The sequence below is a fragment of the Lutra lutra genome, chromosome X, assembly GCF_902655055.1.
Source record: "Lutra lutra chromosome X, mLutLut1.2, whole genome shotgun sequence".
NCBI classification, from domain to species: Eukaryota; Metazoa; Chordata; class Mammalia; order Carnivora; family Mustelidae; genus Lutra; species Lutra lutra.
The window spans coordinates 1,286,622-1,306,952 of NC_062296.1; the positions used below are offsets into that span (position 1 = coordinate 1,286,622).

Genomic DNA, 20,331 nt, shown 5'->3' on the forward strand with positions numbered 1-20,331 from the left:
AAAATGCCTGCAGGTCCCTTTGTGGTTTCCACTTACACCGATGGTGCAGGGTGCTATCCAGGGCACCCAGCACCCCATCCATCGAAGGACTCTAGTTCTGGAAAGTGGGTGAGAGCCTGTGATTCCACTGGAGCAACAAAAGTCAGGTTATTTTGTTCTTCTACCTAGAGCATTTAGAGTTATATATATCAAGCATGCTATAGCCTCTGCCTGCTTATCTCATTCATGGTGATCTGTTGTTGTTGTTGTTACTGTTTTTTTTTAAGATTTTTTTTAAGATTATATTTATTTATTTGACAGAGAGAGATCACGAGCAGGCAGAGAGGCAGGCAGAGAGACAGGAGGAAGCAGGCTCCCCGCTGAGCAGAGAGCCCGATGCGGGGCTCGATCCCAGTACTCCGAGATCATGACCTGAGCCGAAGGCAGCGGCTCAACCCGCTGAGCCACCCAGGTGCCCTTTTTTAAAGATTTTATTTATTTATTTGACAGAGAGAGATCACAAGCAGGCAGAGAGGCAGGCAGAGAGAGAGGGGGAAGCAGGCTCCCTGCTGAGCAGAGAGCCCGATGCGGGGCTCGATCCCAGGACCCTGAGATCATGACCTGAGCCGAAGGCAGCGGCTTAACCCACTGAGCCACCCAGGCGCCCCTGTTGTTACTGTTTTTTGAAGTAGGCTCCAAACCCAGCATGGGGCTTGAACTCTCGACCCAGGGATCAAGAATCTCATGCTTTACTGACTGAGCAGACCAGTTGCCGCCATGGCTTTCTTTTCAGAGCTTTTCAAAAATGCAGGTGTTCCCACTTTAAGGTTCTCACAGAGCTTCACGAAAAAGAGCTGCTTCTGGCCATTCCATGAAACATAGGGATGGGGTGTTCAGATCGACTGTAATGAATCTACCCTCAAATTCCTCTCTGCCCAATACTTTATGTCCCCCCCCAACATTTTGTATTCCCTTGTCTACCTCACAGCAAGATTATCCTGGCATTAAAACCCATCAAATAAAAGACACCTCTGAGTCCAAGTTTCAGTCCACCTACAAAAGTGTACTGCTAGGTTTCACACCAGAACACGTGCTACTATAACTTCTACCAAGAATATCTCAATTAGGGACTTCAGCACCATTGAGTGTCTCAGCTTGCCTCACTCTGACAGCCTGAGAATCCATCCCCATAATGCTCGAATAGGATTCATTTGTCAGATATAAGTTAAACCTGGGGATTTGTAATGATGCGTGCACTATTTCCTCATGGTTCACACTTTGTGCCCAGGCGACACAGGGGATTGCACAGATCTCAAACACAATATGAGTTCCTTTACAAAGATCATAACCCAGATGACGTAATGACACCTTATCTACCAAGGAAAGGTCAGGCCTTTAGATACAGGAAAGCAGGTATTTTGAACTACAAATGATGCTCCAAGGGACTGATGTCACCCCTTTGTCAGCTTGAGCTGGGGCCCACCAGAGGCCCCAGTGCCAGGCGTGGCGGTCCCACTCCTCCAACCACCGCCTTATCTCTCACACGAGAAACACGACCTGGGAACTCCGCTGACCTTGGGATTCTGTAACCCGCACAACTAAACGTTGTTTGATTTTCGGCCCTGCCCACCCTGGCAGGCAGAGGCACTAAGGGAATTTGTAGGGCCCTCGTGGAAGTTCTCTGGTTGTCATATGGGTGACATGAGCCGAGCCCAGAGGGAAGGAACCCGGACTCGTCCTTTCTCGGCGCGCTCTCAGGTGCACTCGGGGATCGTCGCGCACCCCCATCTTCATGACGGTCCTCGCCGCGCCGCACCCGGGCGACCCAGGGCGGTGGCTGCTCCAGTTCCCCGCGGCGCTCACTGCCGGGGTTGGCCCTTCATCCCGGTGAGCCATAGGTGAGGGCCTGGCGACCCACGAGGCCCCTGCCGGCCACGGGGGCCTCACGTCCCCCTTCCCACTGGCCGGGAGCGAGCCCAGCACTGCGGCCCCAGAGCTGACCAGACCGGCCCCCACATTCCATCCCCGCGGTCTGTCTTCCTGGACCCCTTCCCGTTCGGATCCTGCATCCATCGGGCATGAGTCAGGCTACGGGAAACAGGGTTTCCCAACAGAGGGGACTGACTGGGAGGCTCGGTCACTCAGGGACTGGACGACTGGAGTCACAGAGGTAATGCGGGAGGAAGCTGCCGCCCCCAGAGCAGGGGCAAAGGGGAAAGAGGTTGGCGTCTGGGGAGCCTAGAAGCCAGGACGGGGGTGCCTTGAAGAGCCAGAGCCTGGAGCCCTGAGGAGGGGCTGCTGCAGTTTCCCAGGGAAGGAGGAGCCCCACCGCCCAGCAAGAGGGGAACCCGGGCAGGAGGTCATTTCGGAGGCCCCGGCTTCCGGGTCACTAACCCCTTCCTCAGCGGCACCCGTCTGGGGTTCAATCCATCTGTTGGGACTTCTATTTCAATGACGGTGTTTCTTTTACTTTTAAAGTTCTTTTTCAGGGACGCCTGGGTGGCTCAGTCAGTGGGGCGGCTGCCTTCGGCTGGGGTTGTGATTCTGGCGTCCTGGGATCGAGCCCCGCATTGGGCTCCAGCCCCGCATTGGACTCCTTGCTCTGCGGGAAGCCTGCTTCTCCCTCGGCCTCTGCTGGCCGCTCTGTCTGCTTGTGCTCGCTCGCGCGCTCTTTCTCTCTCTCTCTCTCTCTCTCTCTCACTCTGACAAATAAATAAATAAATAAATCATCTTTTTTTTTAAAAAGGCTCTTTTTCAAATCTGCCTGGACACTTTTCTTGTTTTTATGTTTTTACTATTATTTATTAAAGGTTGTATTGATTACTTGAGAGAGAGGGAGGGAGAGAAAGCACGAGGTGGGAGGGTCAGAGGGAAAAGCAGACTCCCCGCTGAGCCTGGAATCCCAATGGGGGGCTCCATCCCGGTCCGGGGACTCGATCCCAGGATTCCGGGATCATGACCTGAGCCGGGATCATGACCTGAGCCGAAGGCAGGCGCCCAACCACCTGAGCCGCCCAGGCACCCCCAGAGCGCTGGTTTCAGGCCGGATCTCCGTTCCGCTCTCTCACCTCCCGAAAGCCCTTCCTCCTAGCACCCAGGAAACCCGACCCGGCAGCTCCCCCACACAGCCCCAGCCCGTCCCTGAGTCCCTGATCCCTCCTCTGTTCTCATGGGCTCTGCTTCCTCCGGGATTTCTCTTGCTTACCTGTGGGCCACCTATGCATTTCAACAGCGTAACTAATTTTCTCATTATGGATTCCCTCGTCTTTCTCTCCAACTGGACTGGCATCCCTGGATGGCAGCAGCAGGGGGCCGAGTCGCACCGCCCCACCCACCCCGGCCCAGGCTCTGCCGACCGGCACCGAGCCTGTGGCCAGCTGTCCAGGACCCCGGGGATTGGACCAGCGGGTCCACCTGCCAGGCTCGGGCGAGGAGGAGTTGGCAACGGGGACTCATAAATTCTGCCCCGAATCTCCGCACTGTCCTCACGCTTGGCAGGAGGCCTTTGTGCCCAAGACACGCAACCCAGAAATCAGCAACTGACAGTTGAATACATTTGGTTATCTAGAAATGTGCAATGTCGGGGCGCCTGGCCGGCTCGGCTGGTACGGCGTGTGGCTCTTGATCTCGGGGCCGTGAGTCCCAGCCCCACGTTGGGTGTAGAGGTCGCTTAAAAGCAAAACCTGTTTTATTTTGTTGTTGTTGTTTGTTTTTTAAGATTTTATGTATTTATTTGTCAGAGGGAGTGAGCACAGGCAGAGGGAGAAGCAGGCTCCCTGCTGAGCAGGGAGCCCGATGTGGGACTCGATCCCAGGACCCTGGGATCATGACCTGAGCCGAAGGCAGCCGCTCAACCAACTGAGCCACCCAGGCGTCCCAAAAATAAAACCTGTTTTAAAAAAATGGGCAGCTTCTTGACAGCCCAAACCAACAAGCCTAGTCTTTCAAGGCCAAAGCCACACTGAGGGAAAATATTCGCGACATCCATAACAAAGAACGGACAGCCCTAGCGGAGGACGAGCGTGCCTCTTTGCGGGAAGCCATTAGTTCGTGTCTGGCAGCTCGCTGAACGCCGGTAGGTCTCCATCCCGCGGTTCCACTTCCAGGTGGTTATAACCTAGAGGGAGACTGGCGCCGGTTCACAGCAGGCTGTTGTGGCGCCAAGATGCAGTGCGGAGAGCGAGCGAGGACAGGCCAGAGTCCCGGCAGCCAGGGATCCGTTCCGGAAAGCACGGTGCACCTGTGCTCTCCGATGCCGTGCGGCCGGAGAAGGGACGTACACATTTGTCTACCGACATGGCCGGTTTTCCAAGACGTGTTGCTACGGAAAAGAAGTGGAAAAGGAAACACAATGGAATCAACGTGTAGTGTGTAAAATCGAATAAGGACGTTGGAGATTGCAGCAGCAGAATACAGTGAGAAGAGAGAAACAATTGTTAACAATGTGGCTCAAACTAATGTCGCTTTGTAAACATTTTAAATCACGTGCTGTACAAACATGCAGGGTGGTCAGGGAAGATGGTCCAGCCGCCCTGGAAGACGATTCCGCAGGTCCTTTCAGAGCGAAGCAACTGGGGCGCCCGGCGGGCTCAGTTGGGAGAGCGTGGGACTCTGCACCTCGGGATGGTGAGTCTGAGCCCCGAGCTGGGTGTAGAGGCGACCTCAGAAAGAGAAAATCTTTGACGCTTCGGCACCCGTCTGCACGGGACCCAGCGACCGTACCCGTGGGCACTTATGCCAAAGAGATAGAAACTTCGACCGCACCGTGGGCACTTATGCCAGAGAGACGGAAACTTGGGATCCCACGAACACCTGTGCATGAGTGGTCGTAGCAGGTGTGTTCGTGGAGGCCTGAAATGGAGAACAAGCCAGGTGTCCCTCAGCAGGTGAGCGCCTGAGCCTGATCGGTGGCTCCACACGGAGGACCGGAGCCAGCGGCAGGAAGGAGGAACTAACTGTGGATTCATGCAGCGGCCTGCGCGGATCGCAAGGGCATTACGTGTGGGGGGGGGGGGGAGCCCACCGCAGGCTCCCCACCCCGGCCGCGCACCGCACGGTTCCGTGTACCTAGCAGTGTCCACACGACGGAATTCTAGACGAGAATACAACGATGGGGATCGTAACGGGGGCCGTGGGTTGGGAGGAGAGGCGAGGAGGCTGTGCTCACGTCAGGTCAACAGGAGGGGTCCTCATGAGGGACCCACGGGACGCGGATGCCCGTGGCAGTCATGTGAATCTCCACGCTCGAGGAAACTGCAGAGCCAGAGCGCCTGCGCACACACACGGACGCAACTCAGACGGCGGCTCTAGGATGGCACCAAGGCCGCTTCGCGGTGTGCGATGGCAGGAGGCGTGCAACCTGCTGACCCTCGGGGAACTGCGGCAGGCATCCTGGGGTCTGTCACTTCCCCGCAAGTCACTTCTCCAAGATACAAGCTCAGGGGCGCCTGGGGGGCTCGGAGGGTTAAGCTTCTGCCTTCGGCTCAAGTCATGATCTCAGGGTCCTGGGATCGAGCCCCACATCGGGCTCTCTGCTCAGCGGGGGGCCTGCTTCTCTCTCTTCTGCCTGCCTCTCTGCCTACTTGTGACTTCTCTCTCTGTCAAATAAATAAATAAAATCTTTTTTAAAAAATCAATTTATACGGTGCATGGGTGGCTCAGAGGGTTAAGCCTCTGCCTTCGGCTCGGGTCATGATCCCAGGGTCCTGGGATCGAGCCCCGCATCGGGCTCTCTGCTCAGCAGGGAGCCTGCTCCCGCCCCCTCCCGCCCAGCCTGCCTCTCTGCCTACTTGTGATCTCGGTCTGTCAAATAAACAAATAAAATCCTTAAAAAGAAAAAAAAAAAAAAGAAAGAAAGAAACAAGCTCAAGCCAAAAGCACGCAAGCAGGGCTCCGCGTGGACAGACAGGACGACGTGCGCGGCTCTGCACAGAGAGCCCCTACCATCCTTCCCCCGACCCCGGCCTCCCGCCACCGGGGACGGCCGTCCAGCTGTCGGACAGTTCCCAGGGCTCCACCGGGAGGAAGGAAGCCGCCAGAGCTGAGCCCCGCCGGGCGCGCAGGCGAACGGCCTGTATGGATTGGGCAGAGGAAGTGTCCGTCAGGCCGCAGGGGCTGGGCTTCGTCGGCGGCCTGGGGGCGGGTCCCATCAGGAGCCGAGCCTCCTCATTGGCGAAGCCAGCCGGAAGGGGGCGGGAAGCCGGCGCCCCGCCTCCTGGGGCGGAGCTTCCGGTGGGCGCGCCGAGGGACGTGAGAAGACGGAACCGGGGGTGGCCGGGGCGGGGCTCAACAGGCCTGGACGACGCCCGAGCCTTCTCGACACCGCCCTCCGCTCCTGGGCTCCGCTCCTGGGCTCCGCCCCCGCCCCTCCGGGTCCTGGAGGCCCCGTTTCCCGAGACCTGGGGGGACCTACCCATTCTTCCGCGGGGAGGCGGAGGAGGAGCCTCTATGGAGTGCAGGCCCCCGGTGGCCGTGGGGCGCGGGGAGGGGGGAGCGCGGCTCCGTCGGGCTTCTCTCCCGCTGCGCCCCGCAGGGCCCCCCCAGCGCTATCCTGAGAGGGTCTGGCCCCTAGGCCGCCACGGCCAGTGTACTGGGGACCCCAGGGTCCTAGTGAGGAGGGAGGGGGCGGGGGGAGGAGGGAGGGCGGCGACTATCTCCCGCTCCCCCCCACCCCGCCCCCAGGATGACAGAGCGCCCTGTCACTCCGTCTCCAACCCCTCCCAGTCCTGGCCTCTGAGAGCTGCCCTGCTGTCCGCTCCTGGGCACTTCCACCCTCCCAGGGCCCAGACTGTGGCCCTGCCTCCCCCTACACCCACCCACCCCCACCCCACCCCACCCCCCGCCCGCCCGCCCGCTCCTTGCGAGCCCCGCGCACTGTGTTCCAGGGCCCCTGAGCGTGTCTGTGTCAGGGACGGTTCCCTGTCGAACATAGATTCCAAGATCCCAGCACCCCACCCCACCCGTACACACAGGCCTAGTATCCAGGAAAACGTAGACAGAGCTGGGGCCTGTACCCGGGAAGGTGGTGGTCGTCAGAGGTCTCTGTCCACGCTTCTGGGCGTGTGGACAGCAGGAAAGTAACAAAGTCTTTCCACGTCAGTCACCCGACCGGTGTGGCCCCCCTGGGAGGGAAAGCCACTCCAGCACACCCGTGCTCCAGGGGACCATCGGCATGGTGGGGACCATCGGCGGTGCCTGCGGGCCTCTCACCTGGGGAGGTCAGTCAAGGTGAGCCCGGCAGACCAAGCTCGAGCTCGAGCTCGCGGCTTCTCTCGGAGCCAGCGGGCGCGATCAGGAACCATCCATCCCAGTGGTTCTCATGCTGGAGGGCTGCACAGAACAGTCACCCCCGGGGGCTTGTTCAAACTCGGGTCACTGGGCTCCACCCCAGAGTCTCTGATCTGGCAGATCTGAGGTGGGGCCTGAGAAAGGGTGCCTCTGACAAGCTCCTGGCTGCGGCTGCTGCTGTCCCTGCGGGTCTGAGACAAGCCCCCCCACCCCTACCTTACCCCCACCCCCACCCACCGCCCCGGCCCTCCCGGTGAGAAGCGGTGCTCTGGAGGCCTGAGACTCCTAGGGGTGTGCGTGCCTGCCCTCCCTGGGGCTGGCTCCTTTGCAGGGTCCCCACGGGTCTGGCAAATGTCAGGAGGGTGCTAGCCCTCGAGAGACCAGGGACTGCCCTCGAGTGGCAGTCACCCTTTCCTGCCTAGGTGGTCTGGAGGGCACCGTCCACAGCCCAGGCACGAGAAGAGTGTCGGCTTTGTCCAGGTGCTCGGGAATTCCCAGACTGGGGCTCGTGACATGTGGACGCGTGGGAGAGAGGAGCGGCAATGAGCCCCGTGCCTGGGAGTGGGGATGGACAGAACTCTCTGATGAGGCAGAGGAAAGACCCAAACGCTGGGCTTGGGGATGGGAAAGGAACATGGGCCCTGAGATCCAGAACGTGGATTTGGGTGGCGGGGGGGAGAGTGGCGGGGAGCTTGGAGACCACACCGGGGGCTGTCCGCCCGAGAACGGCCCTGACTGTTGTCTGGTCTGTGCGTGCGGTCGGCCCTCGAGCTGGCGGGAAGCCGCTGCCTCTCTTCACCCAGGGGCTCTCCCAGCTCCTCGGTGATGCTGCCCAGACCCGCTCAATGCCCAGCACCACTGCCCGCCCGCCTAGGCCTGTCTTGCTGGTTGGTGTTTGCTTGGCTACGTGGTGGCCTGTTGTCTGGTTGGAGCTGCAGGTGAAGTGCGAGGCCAGTCACTGGCCACGGTTTGTCCCCAGAAGGAGCAACCCTGGGACCCCAGCACCTGAGCGCGTCCTGGCCGTGAGACCAGGTAGAGGAGCTTCTGGCTTTGGTTCTCCCCGCTCGCCTCCTCCACGCCCTGCAACCGCTGGCTCATCAGGCTTTTCCCCGTGGACTGCTTCAGGCTCTCTGGGTGTTCATGGGATGAGCCCTGAGTCACACCTTGCTGCTGTTTTTTCCTCCACCGTGTCACTTGTCCCCTGACTTTGTGGGTTGGGGCGTGTGTTTGGTCAGGCAGACAGTTTTGGGTTTTGTGTCATCGGACTTTCCAGGCTTTTCCTTGTTTTTTAAGTCGCTTTATTTGAGAGAGGAGCGCTTGCACGCCCCTGTGGGGAGGGGTGGGGGGCGAGGGAGAGAGCGGATCCTGAAGCAGACTCCTCCCCGCAGGGGCTCCATCCCAGGACCCTGAGATCAGAACCTGAGCCGAAACTGAGAGTCGCCAGTGGGATGCTCAACCGACAGAGCCTCCTCAGGCGCCCCGGCTCTTCCGTCTTTGCAGGGTTGCAAACAGAACCCGCGGAAAGCCCCAGAAAGCAAGCAGGATACGCGGCAGAGCTGCTGTGGGGCCCGCAAAGCCCAAGGAGTGTGCGCTCTGCCCTTTGCACAGGGGTTGCTGCTGGCAACCAGCCCCGGAGGCAGTCGGGGGGCTGGGGGGCGGGAAGGGCTTTCCCATCCCAGCAGCCCCGTCAGCCCCCGCCCCCAGGCCCGGGAGCTGGGAGGCCCCCACCCAGGCCCCACCCAGGCAGGAGGCTCCGGAACCTCCTCCGCTGGGCCCAGTGGCTCCTGCTGCCCCCCGCCCCCAGTCCTCCCTGCCTTCCCCAGGGCCGGGGTGCAGCTTGCCCTGCTTGAGGCAGGTGGGGGTCACCTCTCTGCAAGTAGGTGCAGTCCCTGCTCTTCCCCCCCACTCCCCTCTCCTCCCCTGTGCTCCAGCCTCCACGGAGCAGCTGGCAAGCAGGTCGGGGCGGGGAGCGGAGAGGAGAGGGGCAGGCCCCTCTGTGGGGGTGCAGGCCCACAGGCCCCTCTTCTTCCCCGACGGGCAGTGTCAGGTAGCCCCGTGTGCCTGCTGGGCTCTGCTGGCTCAGGGGGTGGCAGGTGCCAGGTGGCCTGTGGCGGGGTGGGCGGTGGGGGCGGGGTGGGCGGTGGAGGCGCGGCGGTCAGTCCGGCCGAGGAGCTCCTGCTGTGGCCTCGGGAGCCCAAGGGCGTCTCCTTTCCCCGGAGAAGGGAGAAGCGCCCGCCCCATCCTTCCTGGCTGGGATTCAGAGATGACTTCCCCGTGATGACAGGCTCGGACTCGCTCGGGTAGCTCCAAATTTGTCACGCAGGTTCTGGGGGCGGTGCTCTCCCCGTTGGCTCTCGCCGCTGGCCAGTGCCGGGAAGGGCCCTTGATGGCAGCTCCTGGCACCGTCTCGGGCCACCCTGTGCTTTTTGGACCCGGGGACAGTGGGTCTCGGGGGAGCCTGGCTCTGTGTCTCCCCGGAGCAGAAGCAGACTGGGGCGTGGCTTGCTGGGCCTTGGCTCAGCGGGGACTGTGGGGTCGTGGTTCCTGGGGCCATCCCTCCGCCGGGGTGTTGGGCCGCGTGGTCCTGGAGATGGCTCCCCTGGAGACACGCAGGCCCCGGAGAGCCCCGCACTCCTGGTGACACGTGACCAGTGTCTTCACCATCCCCCTGGCCTGCACCTGAGCTGAGCCACCCTCCTGTCCCTGGGCCCTGGGCAGGAGGAACAGCCAGGAGGGCCCGGCTTCCCTTAGCCTTCCCTCTGGGGCCACCTGCCCAGGAGGGCTCCCGAGGGCCCCATGGGTGCCGAGTCTCCCCTGCCCCAGCTGTGCAGGGGCTCCTCCTAGTGGCCGCTCTGCGGGTGGGCGCACTCCCTGGCTGCGGATACTGTCCCCGCCCCAGCTTCGCTGCCCAAACCTGGCCCTCACCCTCTCTGACCGGCCTGTCCTCAGCAGATGTGCCCACTCGAGGACAGCCCCCAACCCCACCCACTGTGCCGTGCTTTCCTCAGCCCTCCTGCCCTGCCCGTGGCCTCAGGCAGGGCCCGCTCGGGGACCCCTGGGAAGACAGCCCCCCCCCCCCGCCCCGCTCCCGAGGGGTGGAGGTGGCCAAGCCAGCCGCTGAGCAGCGGGCCAGCGGGCCAGCCGGCCCCCCGCTGGTTAGTGCCGTCCCCTGGATGACCTACCTTCCACGTGAGGAGGGGACACGGCTCTCTGCGGGGAGCCTGTCTGAGGTTGGGACGGGCCTTCCGGAGCGGGAGCTGGAGCGGGAGGAGGCCCGTCCAGAGCTGCAGAGTGCTGCTTGCACCTGGGGTCCCTATGGTGGCACCTGTCACCCTGCGTGCTCGCGGACCCTGTCTTAGCGGCCACCCCATCCTCCTTCCTCTGGCTCCGTCGGGGTTCCGGGGTGGGAGCTGCCCTGAAGCACCTTGGCCCTATGTCCTGGAGGGAGGTGCGGCCCCCCCATGCCGGGTAGCCCCCTCGGGAACCCCACAGTTCCCCAGACTAACGTTGCCCTTGCTGAAGTGCTGGGACCCCATCCTGTGTCGCTGAGTGGCAGCCCACCCACCCTGAAGGGCCAGTGCTCCCCTTTCCTCCCCCCCAGTCCCCTTCCAGCCTCCTGCTGGGCAGTGCGGGGCAGCAACAGGCCACAGTGAGGATCAGGAGCAGAGGTGAGGCTGGGCCAGGGGTGGAGGCTGGCTGTGGGGGGGAGCGGGGGCGGGGGACACCCACGGGGATGCGCAGGGGACGCGCAGGGGGCAGGACCTGCAGGGCAGGGGGCTGCTCCAGACTAGGGTGACCAGCGGTCCCCTCCCTAGACTTAGTGGAGGAGATGGGGCCAGCCTGGGGAGGGTGTGTGGCCGGGACCGCTCCTCTGCTCCCAGCGCCTGTTGGCAAACAGGCGTGGGGCCTGGGGGGGCCGAGGCTGCACCAACCCCTGCGGCTCTCGGCGGGTCCCCGGGCCTTCACAACCCGGGTGGGAGCCCGGCCGAGGGCCTGGACCTTGCGCCCCTCCCTGTCTCCTCCTAGCATCCGGGCTGGAGGGCAGGGCGCTGGCGCCGGAGGTCGGGGGTGTCCTCCAGGGGTTTTCTCTGTCCCAGGCCGGTTTGCCCCCAGCAGGATGGAGTCCCGGGACTCCTTTTCCTGGTGCCATCGGCCTGTCCTACCCTGGGGCCCTTTGCAGGGATGGCGTCCCAGTCTTGCTACCCTCCCGCCACCTCCCCGCCCGCGCCCCCCGCCCGCGCGGGACTCAGGCTCAGGCCTCTTCTGGCCTGTAGTCTCTGTCCGGCACTGGCTCCAAGGGCTTGTTCTCCCCTAGGCTGGCATCCTCTGCCCTTGCTGCCCGACGTGTGTCCCAGCTGCCTGGGCACAATGTGGTGTCTGGGGACGGACGGGGGCTCCCGGTTAGCTCGGCTCGGCTCTGGAGCTGTGCTTCCGGGGGGGCCCTGGTCAGCATGTAGAAGTGGTGGGGCCTGGCTTTATTCACCTGTGTCCTGCGTGCCTCCAGTGGGACAGTCTCTCCCGGAGACTGGCCACCGGGAGCCTAGGGTAGCAGACCAGACCCAGGTTCAGGAGCACTGTGGACCCGATGGCTCTCTCCTGCCCTGAAGGCCTTCTGCAGCCCCAGACTGTGGACCTCGGCAGTTTTTGTAGGCTCCTGCTTTGTGCCAGGACTCAGTGGCCCCGACGTATTCTCTCTAGCTCGCGCTGCTCGATCCTGTGCAGCCAGGATTCAAGGCAGGTGCACCCCTGGGCCTGCCCTGTAGGGACCTCCTCTTCCTCTGGGAACAGCAGGGGCCGAAGCTGGATAGCCAGCGTCGGAGCACAGCTGCGAGCTCTACCCCTCGCAGAGTCTGTGGGGCACTTGTCTCAGCCTCCCTGTCCTGGGTGGTACCGCTCTGGCAGCCCAAGCCTGCACACCTGGTGCCCCACCTTGGGCCACTGGGTCCTCTGCCCGGGGAGCCACTGTCCAGTGAACCAAAGGCAGCTATTGCCCCCCTGCTGTGCCCCTGGGCCCCTCAGAACCCTTGGTGGGGACTGAGGGGAAGGAAGCTGCCCTGATCCTTTGGGAGTGTGAGAACTGGACTGCAGCTGTCCTGGTGGGGCAACTCCAGAGCCCTGGGTTGCTTCGGGGAAGGGGGCCCATGGGAGCTTTCACACAGCCAGTCCCAGTGTCCTGGAAAGCACTAAGTGGAGACCTTGACGCCTGGCCTTTGACCACCTTTGGATCGGGGCACATGGAGACAAATGGACGTTGTTGTCCTTGGGGAATAAATGAATGAAAAGCGGGAGACTGTGTCACATGGTTGGGACTATTCCCTGTCTTCTTTCATGCAAGAAACCACAGTGGTGCCAAGTACGCCTCACTCCCCCTTTCCTGCAACAGAGGCGTTAGAGGGCTATCCCAGCCACAAGCCATGCCATCTCTCTCCCTTTGGGATGCCCCGAGCTCAGCTCCCTTTCCTCACGCTCTGCCCCACCTACTCCAGACCGTCACGTCAACCTTGCCCTTGGGTCCAGGAGGCTCCGCTTGCCTTTCTGCCGAGATCCATGGCCTGCCCAGGTACTGAGTGTGGGGCAGTTGCGTTCCCAGGCAGGGTTAGTCCCTCCTCTCCACACACTTGACTTGGGATTAGCTGGTGAGAGGAGCTGCGTCACCCTGTCTCTCCGTGGAGCTGTCAGGCCCCTTTCTCATCGGTGAGGAAGCATGTTGTGTCCATGCCCACTGCCCACGACAGAACATTCAGGTCTCTGCCCAAGGCCTGGCATGGCTTGTAGCAGCGGTAGGGAGCCTGGGGAAGTCCAAGCCGAAGGGGGCCGGGCCCTGGGGAAGGAGCCAGGCGGGAGTGACTTGCAGCAAACAAAGGAGGCTGAAACTGCGGGGATGGGGAGAAAATTAGAAGCAATTCATTTTTCATTTTTTTTTCTGTGTATTCTAAACACAGGCGTTACTTTTAGGAACACACACACACACACACACACACACGGGCAAAAGAGTAGTGTGCAAGAAAAAGAAAGAAACGACCAGGAGCCAGGGCTAGGTGGGGTTCCAGTTCCATCCCTGCCCCAAGCTCACTGTGTAGCCATAAACAAGAGCCCATACGTGCTGTGCCAGCGAGGCTGGCTCTGGCCAAGTCCTACTGCCTGAACAAGGAGCTGGTCAAAGGCAAGGAAGTGATGCCACGGCCCCACCTACCAGGGAAGGCCTCGTGGAGCCTCTGCTTCCCACCTGAGTGCTGGCAGGACTGAGCCAGTATGTGTGGCCTCACGTGGCATGCTACCCTGGGTTTTCTTAGCACTCACTTTAAAAAAATGTACGTGGACTTTTCAGGTTATGAAATACTCCCTCCCCCACAGAAAACCTGGAGATACGCAGAAATACTGCCAGGTGAGGGACTGGATTAGACCCAGAAGCAGTGCGGCATTTCTCCCATGGCATTGAACAAGCAGCTTTCCAGGAGAAACCCACTGGCTACACGCCTTATTTCCTTCCCATCCCCCCGCCTGGGGACACCGATAGTCAGGTTGTCCGCTATTCCCCGTTAAAACAGCCATAGTCAGGGGTGCCTGGGTGGTGCAGTGGGTTAAAGCCTCTGCCTTCGGCTCGGGTTGTGATCCCACAGTCCTGGGATTGAGGCCCATATCGGGCTCTCTGCTCCGCGGGGAGGCTGCTTCCCTCCTCTCTCTGCCTACTTGTGATTTCTGTCAAATAAATAAAATCTTTAAAAAAAAAAAAAAACAGCCATAGCCAGCATTGTGCATACAGCCTCGCCTGATTCCCAAGTGGGCTTTCCACATCCTGTGGGGGCATAGTTCTTTGCCTAAGTAGTTATAGCAGCTTTGGGTGCCAAGTGAGGGAGTGAACCGTACAAGCAAAGCACAAACATGTCCATGGGTAGCATGTAATCCCTACCCCAAACCCAAAGGAAAAAGAGAGAACCAACAAAGCCAGATGTTGATCCTGGAGACCCCAAGGCCTGGAGGCCCCCAGCCCGAGGAGCCTGATCCCTATCCAGGAGAAAGAGCCCACACATTAAAAATAAATGGTCTTTTTATTGTGTGTCCACGAAAACAAAGTCAGGGCGGCCTTGGTTAATCCCCCCAACAAGGTGACAACAGACAGGAGGCATGCAATGACAACAACCATGTTCTCCTCTCCAGGAGAAGGGTCTCGCCCTCCTAGGCCCTAAGGGTCAGAGGCAAGCAGGACCAGGAGACTCCAGAGGAAAGCCTGCCCAGGCCCACTGTGCTACGGAGGGCCTGGGTGTGCTGCCTCCCTGGAAGAACAAGGCAGGGGGAGCAAGTACTGACCTGGGCCAAGCCCAGCACTCCCAAGCTAGAACACACAGAAAAGCCCCACCCCCTCCCCCAGCAAACACGACTAAGGCAGTCAGCCAGGACTTCTGAGAACAGCTGGCCATGAAGCCAGACCCTCAGGGCTCCGTCCAGAAGGGGTTGCCGTCCTCAGCCTGCATGGAGTAGTAAACAAAGAGCAGGAAGGCGGCAAAAACCAAGAACAGGAGCAGCTGGCCCCAGAGCGGGACCTGGCGGTCCTGGCCCAGACCAGCCCCTGGAGCCTGCTTTTCTGGCCGGATAGCACGGCGGGTGAGCCACGAGGTGGGGGAGGATGAAGATGAGGATATGGGAGAGGTGGAAGAGGATGTGGGGTAATAGGACAGGCCCAGGGAGCTTCTGGAGACGTTGGAAACAGGGCGGTAGTGCACGATGTTGTGGTAGGCGCTGTCCCGGCCATAGGCAGGGCGTTCCCTTAGGCAAAGAGGAGAGCGGATGAGCCAGGAGGCCCTGGGCCCAGAATCAGCCCCGGTGCCTGGCCCTTCCTGCTACTCACCTATCCTTGCTTTCCTCTTCAGAAGAGAAATAACTGTCATCGCGCACCTACAGATAAGAGTCAGGGAGAAGGGACTGGCCGGCAGGGTTAGTGTGGCCTGTCCTATCCCTCAGTCCGAACTTCCTCAGCCGCCTTATTTTGACCATCGCTTAGAGGTCCAGACCACGTTCCCTCCAAAACTCCTCTCAGTTTGCAGCCTCACTTCTGTACGTCTTTGTCACTTGCTCAACGACTGTCCTGGTTGCCTGCACCTTGCTTTGTGCCCCAGGATTCTGAGAAAAGCTCTCAAACTTCCATCCCAGATCAGGGTGCAAGGCACGTCCCACGTGTTCCAGCCTTAAGAGCCCCGACAGCCCCTCAGAGGAGAGCCGTGACTGGGAAGGTGTCTGCTCAACCCACTTCCCTGGAGGCACAGGACCTACCATTTGCACCCAGCAGCCCCCTTGTTTTGTCCAAACCCAGCTGTGAACCCCATGGGTTGTACCTGACTCCTCTACAGTCAGCTCACCTGGTGATGAAAGGTGTCTGTATCTGCGAGTGAACTGGAGGGCTGGCGGAATCCCTTGGAGGTGCCCACAGGCTCAGGCTCCCCGTAAGTCCTGGTGGTCAGGTAACTCTCCTCGTAGTAGTCACCACCATAGCCTTGGGGAGCAAAGGGGACAGCAGTGCTCCCACGTGGCCCAATGGTCCTAATCTGAATCCCATTTGGGGGGCTGCAGCACGGTTTCTCCCTTCTAGGGCTGCTGAGAATGATGGGGATTGAGATCTCAGATTCTCCCTGACACCAGGGTCCCTGAGGCAGTGGAATGAAGGTGGCAGGGTGCCCACCCCACCCCAGCTCAGGCTTACCCTTGCTCTGGTAAAGTAAGGCGTCCTCCTTCTTGGGCAGATCGTACATATCCGAGTCCACGGACGCTGAATCTAAGTCTGAATGGGGTGGGGGGAGGACCATTTGCCCCCATGGCTCCCCTCCCTTTTCCCCGTGCCCCTCCCAGCCAGCGCCCCGGCCACACCCTCCCGACCCCGTCCTCCCCGTTGCCCAAACCCTGTCCCCGTGGGCGGCCAGGTGTAGCGCTGGGGCGAGGGGCCTCACCCGAGAACCGATAGGAGAAAGAGGATGCGGACGAGTTCGGAGGCGAGAGCCTCCGCCTCTGGGTCTCGTACTCGAAGATCTTCTTTTCGTAGAGCTTGCGAGTGGAACCTGGCCAGACACGGGACGCGAGGCGGTCAAGGCCGCAGGCCGCGAACCCAGGGGTAGCGCGGGGAGGGGGCCCGCCCGCCGCCGCGTACCCACGACAGGCCCATGCGGGATGTTGTACTGGCGCAGCACGGCGGCCAGCTCGGCGTCCGACAGCACCGCGTAGTCGTCCATGGCGGGCGGCGGGGGCCTGGAGGTGGCCCGGGCCTGGCGACACGAGCCGAGCTTACGGCTGCCTCAGAGCACGACGAGGGCAGCGCCAGCAGCTCGGGAGCGGCAGCACTCGCGTCACGCCTGCGTCACGCTCGCGTCACGGCCGCGGACGCTGAGGCCTGCGCGCGCGGCGCGGGGCGGGGCCAGGCCTCGAGGAACCGTCGCGGCAACCGGGCCGGTCGCGGGAGCAGGCGGGTCGGGCCTGAGAAGGCCCATGCGTCACAGACTGGCGGGACCGGCTGGAGGACAGAGAGAGGAGGGGCGAGCGCGGAAGGCAAAACTGCGCAGGCCCAACGGGCGCCGGAGCGGGCGGGGCACCGCGCCGCGGGAAGGGGGCGGGGTCGGCGGGCCGAGAGACGTCACCTGCTGGCGCGTTTGGGCGGGGCTTGAGGGAGAAGCGCGGCCTGCGTAGGAGGGGAAAGAGCGTGGGCTCGCCGGGGCGTAGGAACGGGGCGGGGTCAGCGACCGAGGCGTCACCGACTGGCGCGTCCCGGTCGGAAGGGAGATGCTGGGGGGGCCTAAGCAACTCGAACCGGCAGAAACCGGTCAAGACAGGAAAGCGGCGCTGGACTGACGCACTGGGCGTGGCTCGCGCTCCCTGAGTCACGTGGGCTCCGCCCCGTGCCCGCAGCCCCCGCAGTTCCCGCCCCCTCCCCGCCCCGGACTCCTGCGCCTGGGCTTTCCCCCGGCCGCACCCTGGGCGGCCGACCCTGCCACAGCCCGAAAGGGCCCGGTCCCAAGAGCGGGCTCGTGGAGAGGCGCGGGTCCCAGGTCAGGCGCCGCTGCGAGCGCTTTGCGCGCGTGCCCCACGCCGGGGAAGCGGCCGCCTCAGACCCCGGTGCCAGGCCCGCCTTCCCGCTCGACGCGGCCCTGGCCTGCGCACCTGCGCCGACCGGTCCCCACCACCTCCCTCCCTCCCCTCTCCATCCCGGAGGAAATGGGGCACTGGGCCAGGAGGCCGCCGGCTCTCCAGGAGCAAGCAGCCTTGCAAGGGACTGCGCGTGCCAGTAGGCACTGGCCCAGGGCCGAGGGAGGCGTGCAGACGGCGAGTGTACGCCTCACCCACCGTGCCATCCACCTGGGACGCTGGGGGTTTCCTCTCCGGTTGGAATGCCTCCCCCAATGGCCCCAGGAGGCAGCCTGGCAGGGGGCGGGGGACAGGGGGAGCCTTCCAGACCCAGAGGGCCTGCCCAGGAGGTCCAGTAAGGCTTAGCAGGCCCTGAGTACTTGGGTCTGGGTGGGCTTCAGGATCCGTGGCACTGCAGAGGGGCCCCCCAAGGACAGGGGTCCAGGGTACTGGTGTGGGTGAGCCATGGGAGGTTGCCAAGGGCTGCCGAAGAGCCCAGACTGTCATAAGGAATTCGTGAGGGCCTCGGACAGGAAAGAGCTGTTTCTGGGGAGATTGGAAAGGAGGTGACATTCATATTCTAAATGAAGTGACTCATGGAGTATGGGTCCAACTGAAACGACCCTCCTTGGGCAGGCCCAGACTGGGAGCATAGGGAGAGGAGGTGCTCTCTCTGATACCAGATGACAGCTGGTGACAGGGAGAAGACAGGAGAGGTCTCTGGTCCAACCCAGTCTGGTTGGTCCAGCTGGTGAGGGTCACAGACAAGTTATCTGTGGGTCATGGGGTGGAGAAGAGGTAGCCACACAGGGTGTGGTGAGATGTGGACTTGGTGTGATCGCAAAGACCCTCAGAAGAGTTGTGGCTGGCTAGGGTCTAGACTCTAGGGGAAGCGGGCTCTGTCTCCCGAAATAGGAGGAGGTGTGTGAGTCTCCAGCCAACCACGTGGCGGAGAAAGGGGGACAGCCCTGGCCACGGTGGGGGCTGCTGCTTCTCTTTCAGAGCAGAGAAGGACATGGCATTTGGGCTCTGGGTGCTTAGAGGCGGTCTCATGGAACTTGGGAGTTTTGGCAAAATCAGATTCCCCAGCACCTTTCCAAGCCTTCTTCTGCAGTGCTGGCTCCTGTCCCAGAGGCTCAGTCCTCCCCCATACCACCCCTCCCCGTAGGGATCCAAGCCGTTTCCTTATGAGGTCAAGGAATTCTAGGTCTGCCTTCTCCCCAAGGAACACCCCCTCCTCTGGCACCTGCCTCAGCACTCTGCCTTTTAGGCCCCACCCATTGCCCCACTACGGGGGTCCCACCAAGGATGGCACCAGGACACTGAGCTGTGATGGTCCCCTGTGCCCACCCTATGGACACCTGTAGCCCAAGCCCAGCCGGCAGCAGTACAGATCTGTTCCAGACCCCCCAAAACCAGGCACACCCTTGGCTGTGGGAGCTAAGAGGCACTCTGTGCCAGCCACCCCCATCACATAGAGGAGGAATTGGGGGCTTAGAGAGGGAGACTTGCCAAGGACCTCTAGGGCAGCAATTCAATTACAGACATTCCCACAGCTAGATTTTAGGTCTCAGGGCAATGTGGCCCAGTGGGGTTTCCGAGTCCTCAGGGGCTGTTGGGGAACATATTTGGCCTCCAGCGGAGTCTTTCTGGGAAGGGTGTGCATAGGTAAATAGGAGGAATTTTTCTGGAACCACAGCCAGGGTGAGAAGAACAAGGAAGCCACTATTCCAAGTCAAGAATAAGACGGTTTCTCAGGGTGCCTGGGTGGCTCAGTCAGTTAAGTGTCTGGCGTTGGCTCAGGTCACAATCGCAGGGTCCTGGGATGGACCCCCAAGTTGGGCTCCCTGCTCAGTGGGGAGTCTGCTTCTCCCTTTCCCTCTGCCCCTCTCCCTGTTCGTGTGCTCACTCTCTCAAATAAGTAAATAAAATCTTAGGAGGACGGTTTCTCTCTTAAGGATGGGAATGGCTTCTAAGCAGTGCATCGTGTAACTTGCAGTCCCCGGAGGATTGGAAGTTATAAGGAAAGATACCGACATGAATACATTTCTCAGCATCCACGTCCAAGGAGAAGATTGTTCACTGAGCTATTAACATTTTCTTTAAGATCAGAACTTCTTAATACTTTAGTTTGAAAAAACTTAACTTTTCGGCACATCTCGGTGGCTCATGGACTCTTGATTTTGGCGCCGGTCATGTGCAGCGTCATGGGATCGAGGCTTTAATTGGGCTCCATGCTCAATGGGGAGTCTGCTTGAAGATTCTCCCTCTCCCTCTGGCCGCTGCCCACCCCGCTTCATGCTCTCTCTCAAATAAAAAAATAAATCTTAAAAAAAAGAAAAAAAACTTATCAGGCACCTGGGTGGCTCAGTTAGATAAGTGTCTGCCTTCAGCTCAGGTCATGGTTCTGGGGTCCTGGGATCGAGCCCCACATCAGGCTCCCTGCTCAGCGGGGAGCCTGCTTCTCTCTCTGCTTCTGTCCCTCCCCCTGCTCATGTGTGCGCTTGTGCTCGTGTGCGTTCTCTCTCTCTCAAATAGAATCTTTAAAAATAAATTTAGAAATTTTTAAAAACTTAACTTTTCAAGAATGTTAAAGATCCTTTGGGTTTACCTGGTGATATTCAAGTGCTTTGAAACATTGCTCAGGGAGTAACAAAGGCCATAACATCGTTACTATTGCGAAAATTAATATGTGGAAAATTGTCACAATCAATGTAAAACAGTGGTTAGCCAACTCAAAGTCTCTTAGAGAATGCCTTGTGTCCTAGTTCTAGAACACATTGGTTCATCTTGGTACTACTGGCATGGCCAGGTGGAGATTCAGCTTGTCCTGGTGGCAAGAATGGAGCTGATTCTGGTGGTTTTCCAGAACCTTCAACACAAGGAGAAAAGGTCTGTGATTTAGTTTGATCTTCAGAGAACAGCAGGTGCTGCACAGACCTTTGCTTCCCCTAAGCCCGG

The 20,331-nt window shown here is 60.7% G+C and overlaps 1 protein-coding gene and 2 long non-coding RNA genes across 3 annotated transcripts; 1 reads left to right on the plus strand and 2 right to left on the minus strand.

Moving 5' to 3' along the window:
- Positions 1–5,552: 5,552 nt before the first annotated feature.
- On the minus strand, positions 5,553–6,695 carry LOC125091344 (uncharacterized). Its single transcript, XR_007124656.1, has 3 exons — positions 6,392–6,695; positions 5,923–6,050; positions 5,553–5,576 (listed from the first exon to the last, which is right to left on the minus strand). It is a non-coding gene; the product is annotated as an uncharacterized LOC125091344 (long non-coding RNA).
- Positions 6,669–12,951, plus strand: LOC125091342 (uncharacterized). Its single transcript, XR_007124653.1, has 4 exons — positions 6,669–7,206; positions 7,689–8,298; positions 8,655–9,373; positions 9,439–12,951. It is a non-coding gene; the product is annotated as an uncharacterized LOC125091342 (long non-coding RNA).
- A 1,345-nt stretch (positions 12,952–14,296) lies between these two features.
- EMD (emerin) lies at positions 14,297–16,757 on the minus strand. The gene is made up of 6 exons (XM_047714873.1): positions 16,403–16,757; positions 16,206–16,313; positions 15,962–16,039; positions 15,621–15,754; positions 15,113–15,159; positions 14,297–15,030 (listed from the first exon to the last, which is right to left on the minus strand). The coding sequence occupies exons 1-6, from the start codon at positions 16,482–16,484 to the stop codon at positions 14,697–14,699; spliced, it is 783 nt and encodes a 260-aa protein (XP_047570829.1). The 5' UTR covers positions 16,485–16,757; the 3' UTR covers positions 14,297–14,696.
- Between the last annotated feature and the right edge of the window lie 3,574 nt (positions 16,758–20,331).